The sequence below is a fragment of the Hemiscyllium ocellatum genome, chromosome 8, assembly GCF_020745735.1.
Source record: "Hemiscyllium ocellatum isolate sHemOce1 chromosome 8, sHemOce1.pat.X.cur, whole genome shotgun sequence".
In the NCBI taxonomy this organism is placed as follows: domain Eukaryota; kingdom Metazoa; phylum Chordata; class Chondrichthyes; order Orectolobiformes; family Hemiscylliidae; genus Hemiscyllium; species Hemiscyllium ocellatum.
Window position 1 is genome coordinate 49370725 of NC_083408.1, and position 13594 is coordinate 49384318.

Here is a 13594-nt window from a genome sequence, read left to right on the forward strand (position 1 = left end):
GGATATTACTAAGCTGGAGAGGGTTCAGGAGAGATTTACCAGAACGTTGCTGGGTGTGAAAGGTTTGAGCTAAAAAGAAAGGCCAGGACTCTTTTCACTGGCACATCGGAGATTGAAAAACAACCTGATAAAAGTTTATAAACAACGAGGGGTATAAGTAATGTCAGTGGTAGTTATCTTCCCCCAAGCTTGTCAGATTTCGAGATTAGAGGGGATATTTTTAAGGTGAGAGGAGAAACATTTAATAAAGACACGAGGGGCAAATGTTTTCATTGCCTCTGCAGTGAACCTCCTGAGGAAGTTGTGATTTGGGTACAATTACATTTAAAAGATATTTGGATAAGTACACAAGTAGAAAAGGTTTAGAGGGATATGGGCCAGGAGTAGGTAGGTGGGACTAATTTAGTTGGAGGATTATGTTTGTCTTGGACTGAAGCGTCTATTTCTGTGCTGTCTAGTGACTCTGACTCTATAGGAATCATTACAGGTAATTCTGTGACTGATATTCAATAAATCACTTCTTCAACCTTTCGAACCCAGCTGGTTGATGTGCTCCACTGTGTTGAAGGCTGCAGATAGGCCAAGAAGGATGTGGTTCTGGATCAGTGGTGCTGGAAGAGCACAGCAGTTCAGGCAGCGAAATCGACGTTTCGGGCAAAAGCCCTTCATCAGGAATGAAGGCAGTGAGCCTCAAGCGTGGAGAGATAAACTAGAGGAGGATGGGGGTGGGGAGAAAGTAGCATAGAGTACAATGGGTGAGTGGGGGAGGGGATGAAGGTGATAGGTCAGGGAGGAGAGGGTGGAGTGGACAGGTGGAAAAGAAGCTAGGCAGGTACAACAAGTTCAGACGAGTCATGGGGACAGTGCTGAGCTGGAAGTTTGGAATAGGGTGAGGTGAGGAAGGGGAGATGAGGAAACTATTGAAGTCCCCATTGATGCCCTGGGATTGAAGTGTTCCGAGGCGGAAGATAAGGCGTTCTTCCTCCAGGCATCTGGTGATGAGGGAGCGGCGGTGAAGGAGGCCCAGGACCTCCATGTCCTCAGCAGAATGGGAGGGGGTGTCGAAATGTTGGGCCATGGGGTGGTGTGGTTGATGTTCCCTAAAGCGCTCTGCTAGGAGGCGCCCAGTCTCCCCAATGTAGAAGAGACCGCATCGGGAGCAACGGATACAATAAATGATATTAGTGGATGTGCAGGTAAAACTTTGGATGTGGAAGGCTCCTTTAGGGCCTTGGATAGAGGTGAGGGAGGAGGTGTGGGTGTAGGTTTTGCAATTCCTGCAGTAGCAGGGGAAAGTGCCAGGATGGGAGGGTGGGTTGTAGGGGGGCGTGGACCTGACCAGGTAGTCACGGAGGGAACAGTCTTTGCGGAAAGGGACGGGGAGGGAAATATATCCCTGGTGGTGTGGTCTTTTTGGAGGTGGCGGAAATGTCGGCAGATGATTTGGTTTATGCGAAGGTTTGTAGAGTGGAAGGTGAGCACCAGGGGAGTTCTGTCCTTGTTACAGTTGGAGGGGTGGGGTCTGAGGGCAGAGCTGCTGGATGTGGACGAGATGTGTTGGAGGGCATCTTTAGCCACTTGGGAAGGGAACTTGTGATCTCTAAAGAAGGAGGCCATCTGGTGTGTTCTATGGGTGGAACTGGTCCTCCTGGGAGCAGATACGGTGGAGTCGGAGGAATTGGGAATACGGGATGGCATTTTTGCAAGAGGTAGGGTGGGAAGAGGTGTAATCCAGGTAGCTGTGGGTGGGTTTGTAAAAAATGTCAGTGTCAAGTCGGTCGTCATTAATGGAGATGGAGAGGTCCAGGAAGGGGAGGGAGGTGTCAGAGATGGTTCAGGTAAATTTAAGGTCAGGGTGGAATGTGTTGGTGAAGTTGATGAATTGCTCAACCTCCTCACGGGAGCACGAGGTGGCGCCAATGCAGTCATCAATGTAGCGGAGAAAGAGGTGGGGAGTGGTGCCAGTGTAATTACGGAAGATTTATGCGAAGGTTTGTACGCCCCCCTACAACCCACCCTCCCATCCTGACACTTTCCCCTGCCACCGCAGGAACTGTAAAACCTGTGCCCACACCACCTCCCTCACCTCTATCCAGGGCCCTAAAGGAGCCTTCCACACCCACCTGCACATCCACTAATATCGTTTATTGTATCCGTTGCTCCCGATGCGGTCTCCTCTACATTGGGGAGACTGGGCGCCTCCTAGCAGAGCGCTTTAGGGAACATTTCCGGGACACCCGCACCAATCAACCACACCGCCCCATGGCCAAACATTTCGACTCCCCCTCCCACTCTACCGAGGACGTGGAGGTCCTGGGCCTCCTTCACCACCGCTCCCTCACCACCAAACGCATGGAGGAAGAATGCCTCATCTTCCGCCTCAGGACACTTCAACCCCAGGGCATCAATGTGGATTCAACAGTTTCCTCATTTCCCCTTCCTCACCTCACCCTAGTTCCAAACTTCCAGCTCAGCACTGTCCCCATGACTTGTCCAGAGTTGCCGTACCTGCCTATCTCCTTTTCCACCTATCCACTCCACCCTCTCCTCCCTGACCTATCACCTTCATCCCCTCCCCCACTCACCCATTGTACTCGATGCTACTTTCTCCCCACTCCCACCCTCCTCTAACTTATCTCTCCACACTTCAGGCTCACTGCCTTCATTCCTGATGAAGGGCTTTTGCCCGAAACGTCGATTTCGCTGCACTTTGGATGCTGCCTGAACTGCTGTACTCTTCCAGCACCACTAATCCAGAATCTGGTTTCCAGCACCTGCAGTCATTGTTTTTACCTCAAGAAGGATGTGGAGTGACTGTGACCCTGATAAACTATCACAGAGGATGTCATTATGATTTTCAAGGCCATTCCAAAAGTGTGCTGATTAGTTTGGAAGTGGTTTGTTCATCAATAATTATCATGATAATTATCTAGCAACGTTTCCATTACAATGCCTTGACTAATCAGATTGCACTTAGCAAATGATCAGCATTCACCTTTCATACAATATAATTTAGTTTTCTGTTAAATTGGTATTCTTGTGAATTGCTCTGATAAATGCAAGATGAAAAATTTTAATAAAATGCATTTTGCTGCAAAACTCAAAGTCTGAATTACCAACCAAATATAAAGATCGAATAAGAATGGTAAACCGCACCTCATTGTTCCTATTGTGGAAGATAGAGTATTTTAAAGAGATTTGAGAACTTTTTGGGAAAATAAACATTATGTTCATTTTTTAATATCCTTTTTTGTTAGAATCTTCCATTTTTGTTTATTGACATTGAAATAATGAGATATAAGCTCAAGCAGCTCTAAAAGTGTTTCTGTAAATATTTTGAAGTGAAGTTATTGTCAGTAATTTCGAGCATTAGTGTGGGCTACTTTAGGTATTTCTTCATGTTAATTCAGTTACCTTAGATAGGAGCAGGAACTGCTGTGTGAAAGCTTATCTGTGGTGACCAGCAAAGCTCTGTTTAAGAAAACATAAACATTAAAAACACAAAGAAATTAAATAGGTGGTCCACAGCATTAACCTCCTGTCCTCTTGCCTCAGTTTAGGTGTGATGAAAGTCTCTTTGTGCTGACCATTAGTTTCTGTATTAAATTAGTTTCAGCAAACTCAAATCAATTGGCAGTGAAAAAGAGTAAAGAAAGCCTTGTGTTTATACAACACCTCGTCACATCTCAAAGCACCGACTGAATTATTGTTGAAGTGCGATAAGTTACATAGATAAACTTGACAGCTAATTTGAGAGAATTCCATCAACAGCAATATAGTGAATGACCATTTAATCTGTTTTGATTATTCTTTAAATAATAGCAAGTAGTATTGAAATTCCATGAATTACTGTATATTTGGAACTATTCTCGAGTACTGAACTGGAAAGCCATGTTAATTTATGTGCTCAAATTTTGGAGTGGAGTTTGAACTTGCAAGCTTTTGACTTAGCAGACATAAAAGAGTCATATAGCATGCAAACAGACCCTTTGGTCCAACTAGTCCATGCTGAACATAATCCCTAACTAAACTGGTTCCATCTGCCTGCTACTGGCCCATATCTCTCCAAACATTTCCTATTCATGTACTTATCCAAATGTCAGCATAATTCAGATTAAGATTAGGGTTCACACAGGTTGTTAATGAAAATTATAGACACTTTATTTTATTTAGTTTTGCTTTATTTGCACTACATGTTTGAAGTTTACACTGGATGTAATGGTGGAAGTTCTTTTCCCATCCTTGCCTTAATGAGCTTCCAAAGTTAAGAATATTTAAAAGCAATGCATTTTATGAATTGTATTTTTTAAGGAACCTGTTGGACAGTGTTCATAATGCTGAAAACTGAGGTTTGATTTATTAATCCTGCAAATGAGTTCAAGCCCTGCTATGATGAATTGGCAATTTGGATGGAGCTTTTTTAAAAAAAAGGTGACCATAAAGTTCCAAACACAACCTGTTTAATGTCCTTCAGGGAGGTAAATGCACCATTCATCTGTGTGTCTTATTGAACACCTAGCAAACTATAAAAGTATGTAAAGCATAGGAAGATGGTCGTGGTTGTTGAAGCTCAATCAACTCAGCTCCAGGGCATCTCTGCAAGAGTTCCTCAGGATACTGTCCTTGGCCCAACCATCTTCGGCTGCTTCATCAATGATCATCCCTCCATCATAAGGTCAGAAGTAGGGATGTTTACTAATGATTGCACAATGTCCAGCACCATTGGCAACTCCTCAGATATTGAAGCCGTCTATGTTCAAATGCAGCAAGTTCTGGGCAATGTCCAGGCTTGGGCTGACAAGTGGCAAGTAACGTTCATACAACACAGTGCCAGGCTATGACCATCACCAACAAGAGACAATCTAACCACAGCCCCATGACATTCGATGATGTTACCATCTCTGAATCCCCCATTATCAACATTCTGGGGGTTATCATTGACCAGAAACTCAACTGAACTTGACACATAAACACAGAGGTTACAAAAATAGGTCAAAGGCTAAGAATATTCTAGTAAGTAATGCACCTCCTGAATCCCCAAAGCCTGTCCACCAGCTACAAAGCATAAGTCAGGAGTGTGAAGGAACAGTCCCAGCTTCTCTGGATGAGTGCAGTCTCCAACAATGCTCAAGACACATGACACCATCCAGGACAAAGGAGCCTATTTGTTTGCACTACATCTACCAGTATCCACTCCCTCCACCACAAAACTCAGTAGCAGCAGCATGTCTTGTCTACAAGATGCACTGAAGAAATTCATCAAAGATCCTCACAAGGCATTTTCCAAACCCACAACCACTTCCGTCAAGAAGGACAAGGGCAACAGGTATTTGGGAACATCACCACCTTCAAAATCCCCTCCAGCCACCCACCATTCTGACTTGGAACTATATCACTGAACCTTCACTGTTGCTGGGTCAAAATCCTGGAATTCCTTCCCTAATGGCATTGTGGGTCATCCCACAGTAGGTGAACTGTAGCGGTTCAAGAAGGCAGTTCACTACCACCTGCCCAAGGGCACCTAGGGACTGGCAATAAACTCTGGCCAGAAGAACAATCCTTCATGGTAACCTCAGCCTGTGTAGGGACCAAACCCATGCTATTGGTAATATTCTGACCCTCAAACCAATGTACAGCCAAATGCCAGAGAGTCACTGGAGGAGCATTGACTGGAGATGTATGTTGGGACTTGATACAGTAGACTCCAGAGTTGTTGAGGAAGTTGAATTTTCTGATGTGCAATTTGTCTGCATCTGGAACTGTCGAAAAGAGTTCAAAATAAATCAAGAGAATTTGGATGGTTGCAACTCATTTAAGCTTAAAGGAGGTAATAGAGGATTAAAAACATTTATATTATGTTCCTTTGAAATAAAGATTAACATTCCATTAGCCTTCTCTACAAAGCTGACTTTGTATGCTAGCTTTTTGTGATTTATGCACGAGGACTGAAATCCCTTTCTGCAATTTTTCTCTTTAAATAATGTTCAATTCCTCTGTTCTTTTGACCAAAATGCATAACCTCACATGTAATCACATTATATTTCTTCTGTCAAGTATTTGCTCACTTGCTTAACTTATCTATATTTCTCTGCAAATTCTTTGAGTCATCTTCGCCACTTGCGTTCCCACCTATTTTTATTTTATCTGTAAACTTAACTATTGTACATTCGTTTTCCTCATCTAATATATATTATAAATAATTGTGGCCTCCAATATTGATCCCTTTGGCACCCCATTGCTTTCAAGTTGCCACCTGAAAAGGATCTTTATTCCACTCTCTGTCTTCTATTAGTATACTACGAACACCACAGGCTGCTATCTTCTTGAGTGTTAACTAAGCGCCTTCTGAAAATCCAAATATGTTTCAATTACTGCTTCCCCTTTATCTGTCCTGCTTGCTGCTTTGACCAATTCTCAAATGATTGCAATTGTCACAGATGGTACAGAATTAAATTACAGTCAGAACAGGAAATTGAAGCACCATGAATATGGAAACCTGACGGAGTTTTCACTTGGTGTTCTTCTCTTTCCACTTTTCAATTGTTTCTCTTCAGCCTGATGGCGTACAGTCTTTCAGCATGGCCTGTTGTTATCTCCATTTTTCCTACTGTTATGACCAATATGGACCCCATCTATTTGGCACCCCTCCTACTTGACATTAAACCCATCTGGTACTCTACCCCTTTTCATTTGGCATTGTACTCTATCATGCTGTCCTCTCCACACCTGGCACCCTACCCTGTCTGACCAACTGGCACTCAAACCTCCCAGCACTTTAACATCACACTTACCTTTAAATTTCAGATATTGGAAGTTAGCTGCTATGAAATGGAGTCTTTTTTTCTAATTGTGCTTAAATGCACTGCTGAAAGTATATGTGTGGACAAGACCACCTTCAAAAATCGCCAAATGTCAAAGTAAATGTATTTTGGGGCACCTAACCAGAGCAAAGATCCAGCTCCTCTTCCATAAGTAAAGAGGTAGGAAATGGATATAAGCTGCTTCTCCAATCACAGACTCTTCACCAGTGAACCAAGCACCAACCTGTGATTGAAGGAGTAGCTAGTAGTTAGGAAGGTAAGTGTTGACTGTGAGGGAGGCATCTTCGGCTAGGATGGAGAACTTGACAAGTCTGAGATGCAGAGCTGAGTGCCACTCTTTGTCAAGGCAAGAAGGGTCTCTGTGAAAGATCTACCTGGCAAGTCTGGAAAAGGTGAGACATTAGGAGGAACTAGCTGCAAGAAGGTTTGAGAGGAAAAAGCTGGCAGTAAAGAATGCAAGAAGGGCTGATGGAGGCTACAAGACTGGTAAGGAAGAAAGCGGCTGCGGAGGGAATGGTTGAAAAGGAGAAGCAGGCTCCAAAGAGGTTGGGAGAAGGAGACTGCAAAGTGCGGTATGGTGGGGAAAGAAAGAGCCCGCAAAGGAGGACTAGGGGAGAGAAGGTAGTTCTATGTGTGTAGGAGTCAGAAGAAGATTGCAAGATGTGATGTGGCGAGGTTGAAAGGTAAAGGTTGAAAGTTTTAAATCTGTCAGCAAAGAAATTTAAACTTTTAAGAGTACTGAGGTAATGAATTCTTTGCAAATAAATGTTGAATCTCTGGTTTAAAATTGCGTAAGTTCAGGAGTTACTATACTTGGAAGGGGAGGTGGAAGAAAAGTTATAGGGGATTCCATTGTAATGAGTACTGTGTCAATTGTTAAATTCAATCTGAGATTGAAATCCAAAATCCAGTAAATAGGCTTGTAACTGCCTCATCAAAATGTTCGAGCTTTGTGCATATGTGATACTAAAGCATAAGACTCACGACCCACCTGAAGGTGTGTTTAGGATGATGGCTGTTAGTGTGTAGAAGTTATTTTGATTGAATCTTTTGTTGATTTATTCCTGTTGAGTTCTATCACTTTAAGCACTATTAAAACCAACATTTGTGTGCCATTCCTAATTGCAAGTGAACCGAGTGGCTGGTTAGACTATCTGAGATGTTCATTTAAGAGTCATCAATATTACTGATGATCTGGAGTCACATGCCATCCAGACTAAGTAGGATGGAAGTTTTCCTTTCTTAAAGGATTGTGAATCTGATTTTTTTTTGTGTGACAGTTGAGGGAAGTGCTACTGAGACTAGCTTTAAACAATAGACAGTAGGTGCAGGAGTAGGCCATTCGGCCCTTCGAGCCAACACCACCATTCATTATGATCATGGCTGATCATCCACATTCAGTATCCTGTTCCTGCCTTTTTCCCATAATCCATGATTCCACTATCTCTAAGAGCTCTATCATCTCTTTATTGAAAGTATCCAGAGAATTGGCCTTCACTGCCTTCGGGGATAGAGCTTCCATACATCCACTATTCTCTGGGTGAAGAAGTTTCTCCTCAACTCTGTTCTAAATGGCCTACCCCTTATTTTTAAACTGTGTCCTTTGGTTCTGGACTCACCCATCAGCAGAAACATGCTTCCTGCCTCCAGAGTGTCCAATCCATTAATAATTTTCTACGTCTCATTCAGATCCCCTCTCATCCTTCTAAATTCAAGTGTATACAAGCCCAGCCGTTCCAATCTTTCAACATTTGATAGTCTCTCCATTCTGGGAATTGACCTCCTGAACCTACGCTGCACTCTCTCAATATCCAGAATGTCCTTCCTCAAATTTGGAAACCAAAACTGCACACAGTACTCCAGGTGCGGTCTCACCAGGGCCCTGTACAATTGCAGAAGGACCTCTTTGCTGCTATACTCAATTCCTGTTGTTATGATGGCCAGCATCCCATTAGCTTTCTTCACTACCTGCTGTACCTGTGAGCTTGCTTTCATTGATTGATATACAAGAACACCCAGATTTCGTTGTACTTCCCCTTTACCTAACTTGACTTCATTTAGATAGTAATCTACCTTCCTGTTCTTGCCACCAAAGTGGATAACCACACATTCATCCACATTAAACTGCATCTGTCCACTCACCTAGCCTGTCCAACTCACCCTGTATTCTCATAACATCCTCCTCACATTTCACCCTGCCACGCAGCTTTGTCTCATCAGCACATTTGCTAATATTACTTTTAATGCCTTCATCTATATCATTGATGTATATAGTAAACAGCTGAGGGCCCAGCACCAAACCTTGTGGTACCCCACTGGTCACCGCCTGCCATTCCAAAAAGGACCTGTTTATCACTACTCTTTGCTTCCTGTCAGTCAGCCAATTTTCAATCCAAGTCAGTATCTTGCTCCCAATACCATGTGCCTAATTTTGCCCACTAATCTCCTAATTAGGACCTTATCAAAGGCTTTCTAAAAGTCCAGATACACTACATCCACTGGCTCTCCCTTGTCCATCTTCATAGTTACATCCTCAAAAAATTCCAGAAGATTAGTCAAGCACGATTCCCCCTCGTAAATCCTTGCTGACTCTGACCTATTCTGTTAGTGCTATCCAAATGAGTTGTAATTTCATCTCTTATAATTGACTCCAGCGTCTTTCCCACAACTGATGTCAGGCTAACCAGTCTATAATTCCCTGTTTTCTCTCTCCCTCCCTTCTCGAAAGGTGGGACAACATTAGCTGCAGGAACTGATCCTGAATCGATAGAACATTGGAAAATGATTACCAATGCATCCACGATTTCTAGAGCCACCTCCTTAAGTATCCTGGGATGCAGACCATCAGGTCCCAGGGACCTATCAGCCTTCAGACCTAGCAGTCTATCCAGGACCATTTCCTGCCTAATATAAATTCCCTTCAGTTCATCCATTACCCTAAGTCCTTCAGCCACTATTACATCTTGGAGATTGCTTGTGTCATCCCCTGTGAAGACAGATCCAAAGTACCTATTAACTCTTCTGCCATATCCTTGTTACCCATCGTAAATTCACCCATTTCTGTCTTCAAGGGCCCAATTTCAGTCTTAACCATTTTTTTTTCTTTTCACATACCTAAAAAAGCTTTTACTATCCTCCTTATATTTTTTTATTCCAGATTTATTAATTGAATTCAGATTTCATCAACTGCTTTGGTGGGATTCAAGCTCATGTCCCCAGAGCATGAATCTCGGTTTCTGGATTACTGGTCCAGTGACATTAAATGAGTTTCTAAAATGGTAATTTTTAATTTCATGATCATAAAAGAAAATAGAATAATATTATTCAATGGACGTATGGTCAGAATTTAGCTGAGCAATATACAATGGCCTGGTGAATTGAGAACATGCAGGCATTGTTAATTAAAATTCTGCCATGGCAAATTCTGAAATTTAGTTTTAAGAATTTAGTTTGTTTGCTCTGGCCCTAAAGGTTGCTGTGAAGCCCAGCTCTTTCACTACCTCCTTGCTTGCTGCATCACCCAAGTGCATTCATTTTCACATAGTGCTATTGATACTTTAGACCTTCAGAGTGCCTTGAGAAAGGTAGTGAATGCTGCCTTGCCAAAGCTTCTCACTTGACAAGAATCAATAAATAAACATAAAATGTCTTTAGTGGCATATAGTACATAAGCTGTAGAATATTAAACAGTTTTTTTTCAAATACAGCAAACTATAAGCACCTAACAGAGTAACGGCTTAAGAAACCTTAACATAGTTTGGACCTTTTGGCAGCAGGCTCAATGAATTTAAAGAAATGAGCCAATTCACTATCACCAAAGGGATTGTTCAAGTCACAGAAATATGACAAGTACTTCCAATACTGTGAACTCAAATACCTAATTTTATAAAATAAGTTTTGAAGTATTGCTTCATTCATAAAATTTATGCACATTATTAGCTTTGCCATATCAAAATATTCTGTTTTAAGTTTAGAAGTAAGTGAATAAGTACAGATGTCAATAAGGTTCACTGTCTTGATTTTCCTTAAGCTACTGTCTTATTGACTTACTGTTTATTCCTGTAGATGAGCTTGACAGTTACATGTATCAGACTGTGGGACATGAAGCTATCGATCTGTATTCTGAAGCCATTGGCTTGCCACTGTACCGTCACACTATCCAAGGTAGCAGCCTGGCAATTGGAAGAAATTACAACAAATGTGAAGGTGATGAAGTGGAAGACCTTTACCATCTTCTGAAAACTGTTAAGGTACTGATGAAATATTTTGCATATTGTTATATTATTTTTGCGTTCTCTTGTAAATATTTATGAACTTTGCCATCATATTTCATTCACAAAAGGAGTAATAGTATTTGAACAAATATATATCACAGAAACTATGTGTTGGTCTTGAAATGTGTAAATCAGAATGCATGTATTACAGTTCGTGACTAAACAATAAATGCTGGCTTGAAAGATGTTCTATGGTGTATTTTGTACTACACTTGCATTTGTTCATATTTCTCAGTGTATTTTATTCTGAGTCTGCATTAGTAGACAAAAGAAGTTAAAAAGTTTGACCTGAGTTCATTAATAATTATTTCAGTAATTTATTATCAACATAAAACAATTTCACATGTTTTTCACAACACTGGGAAACTTGTTTTAGGCAATTCTTGAGTACATTTATCAAGAAGTTGATTTTATTTATGGTTTTGTTGTCATATTCTTGTGATGTGTTCTTTAAAAGAAGTATCACCCTTACATTAGATTGGTTAGTAGTATTGGTTTTATTTATTAGAAAATCTTTTAATAAGTTTTTTTAAGAGACAAACTGATAATTAGTGGATACAGAGCACTAGTGGATATATCACATGCTGCTGCTTGGATTCTCATGATTGTTTGTCATGTGCTGACATTCTAGTCCTTGGCTCATTTGCATACTCAGCTCTGAAAGACATGATATAACATCCCTGTTTTTACCCAAGGTAAAATTGTCTCCTCTAAGAGTAAAAATATATGCATATTTGGTAATTGCAAATCACTTTACACAGATACATGAATTGTAAAATTTACAAGTTTGAGTCTGTGTGCAAACAAATGGTTTGTCAATCCTTCTGAGTTTTATAATAGTATTACTTTATGGATTTCTAGACATCACACTTGGTTTTTATCAACTTGTACGTTCATCTCTTGCATGTTGCTACAATGTTGGTTGTAGTGAAAGTTGTCTTAGAGTTTCATTAACCCAGTTTATCTTTGTGTATGTTCATTCACAGTTGGAGTACTGTACAGTTCCCTAAGTTGGCTTCTGTTTCTCCTCAACACTGCTACATTAGATATTGTGTGTTTGTAGGATCTAGGTTTGCTGCACCGTTTGAATACCTTTGCAAATGAACATACTCCTTGGATCGGACGTGAATGACTCTTATGTAGTTCTGTGCCTGCATGTTTCATCTAAATGTGCAATCTTCATATTCCTTTGTTTATTGAGAAGCTTGTCCTGTACTTCTGAAACCCTAGGCATATGAGAGCTTGGTAGAGTTTCATAATTTACTTTCCAAGTATGATCTTTGCTGGTGATGTAAAATCCATATCTAGAAGTATGGCTCTTAGAAGTAGCATAGCAATACGGCAGTGCAGTCCAGACTCCTATCAATCTCTGTAAAAGAAAAACTTCCTCCTCGTGTCTCCTTTGAACTTTATCTCTTTCACCGTCAGTGCATACCTCCTAGTATTAGACACTTTAACTCTGGGAAAAAGATTCTGACCGGAGTTGAAATGTCTAATACGAATATGACCTGTTTTGTAGCCTTCTGCCTCCTGATCAGTGTTTTAACATTGCAGAGCATTTGTTTGATGAAACTGTTGGATCTGGGATAAGGTGGTGAGTCTCTCACACGGTTTGCTCCATTTGACAAACATATCTGTCTGTATATTGTGGCTCATTGTCAGATACAATCTTTTCAGGTTTACTGAACAGACTGAATGTTGTACTCATTGTATCAGCCATGGATGCACTTGGTGTGGCCTTTAATTTTCTGATTAATGGAAATTTGGAAAATTAATCAGCTACCAGGTGAAAACCTTCAGTAGGTATTGTCCATAATCTGTTGTGATTTTAGACAAAAGGACTGTCATTCTTGTGAGTGTACAGGCTCCTTATGTTGCTGTGGTTGGCTATTCTGGTATTCTTTGCATATATCTATTGTTGAATCGTGGTAAAAATACAGTTTTCCACATCAGGCATCTTGTTTGCTTTGTGCCCATATATCCCTGATGTAGCTGTGGCAATATATACTGGCATGTACATGCATTTGTTCCCTTTTAATGATTATGCATATTGAAATACTTGGTTCATATGAGGGTGTCTGGCACCTCTTGTGTTATCTTCGAGGAGGACTGCAGATGCTGGAGATCAGAGCTGAAAATGTGTTGCTGGAAAAGCACAGCAGGTCAGGCAGCATCCGAGGAACAGGAGAATTGACGTTTCGGGCATAAGCCCTTCTTCAGGAAGAAGGACTTATGCCCGAAACGTCGATTCTCCTGTTCCTCGGATGCTGCCTGACCTGCTGCTCTTTTCCAGCAACACATTTTCACCTCTTGTGCTATGCCAGGCTGTCCTTCTCTGATAATCTTCCATAGTGCCTTCAGTCATGGATCATTTGGTATTGCTTCCTGAAATTGATTGTATTTGAGCTGACAAAATTTCATCAATGCAGTTTTAAACACATCTTTCAACTTGATATTTGTACTGTCTCTTTGCAAGTCCAGAGTGTCCTTATTTGGATG

The 13594-nt window shown here is 41.3% G+C and overlaps 1 protein-coding gene across 3 annotated transcripts in view; it reads left to right on the forward strand.

Moving 5' to 3' along the window:
• The window catches only part of dph6 (diphthamine biosynthesis 6), a 294336-nt gene that overhangs the window by 5574 nt on the left and 275168 nt on the right, over window positions 1-13594 (forward strand). For all 3 annotated transcript variants that reach the window (XM_060828371.1, XM_060828372.1, XM_060828373.1), the window contains exon 3: window positions 10887-11071. In XM_060828371.1, coding sequence (XP_060684354.1) covers window positions 10887-11071 — 185 coding nt within the window. The remainder of the gene's footprint in view (window positions 1-10886; window positions 11072-13594) is intronic.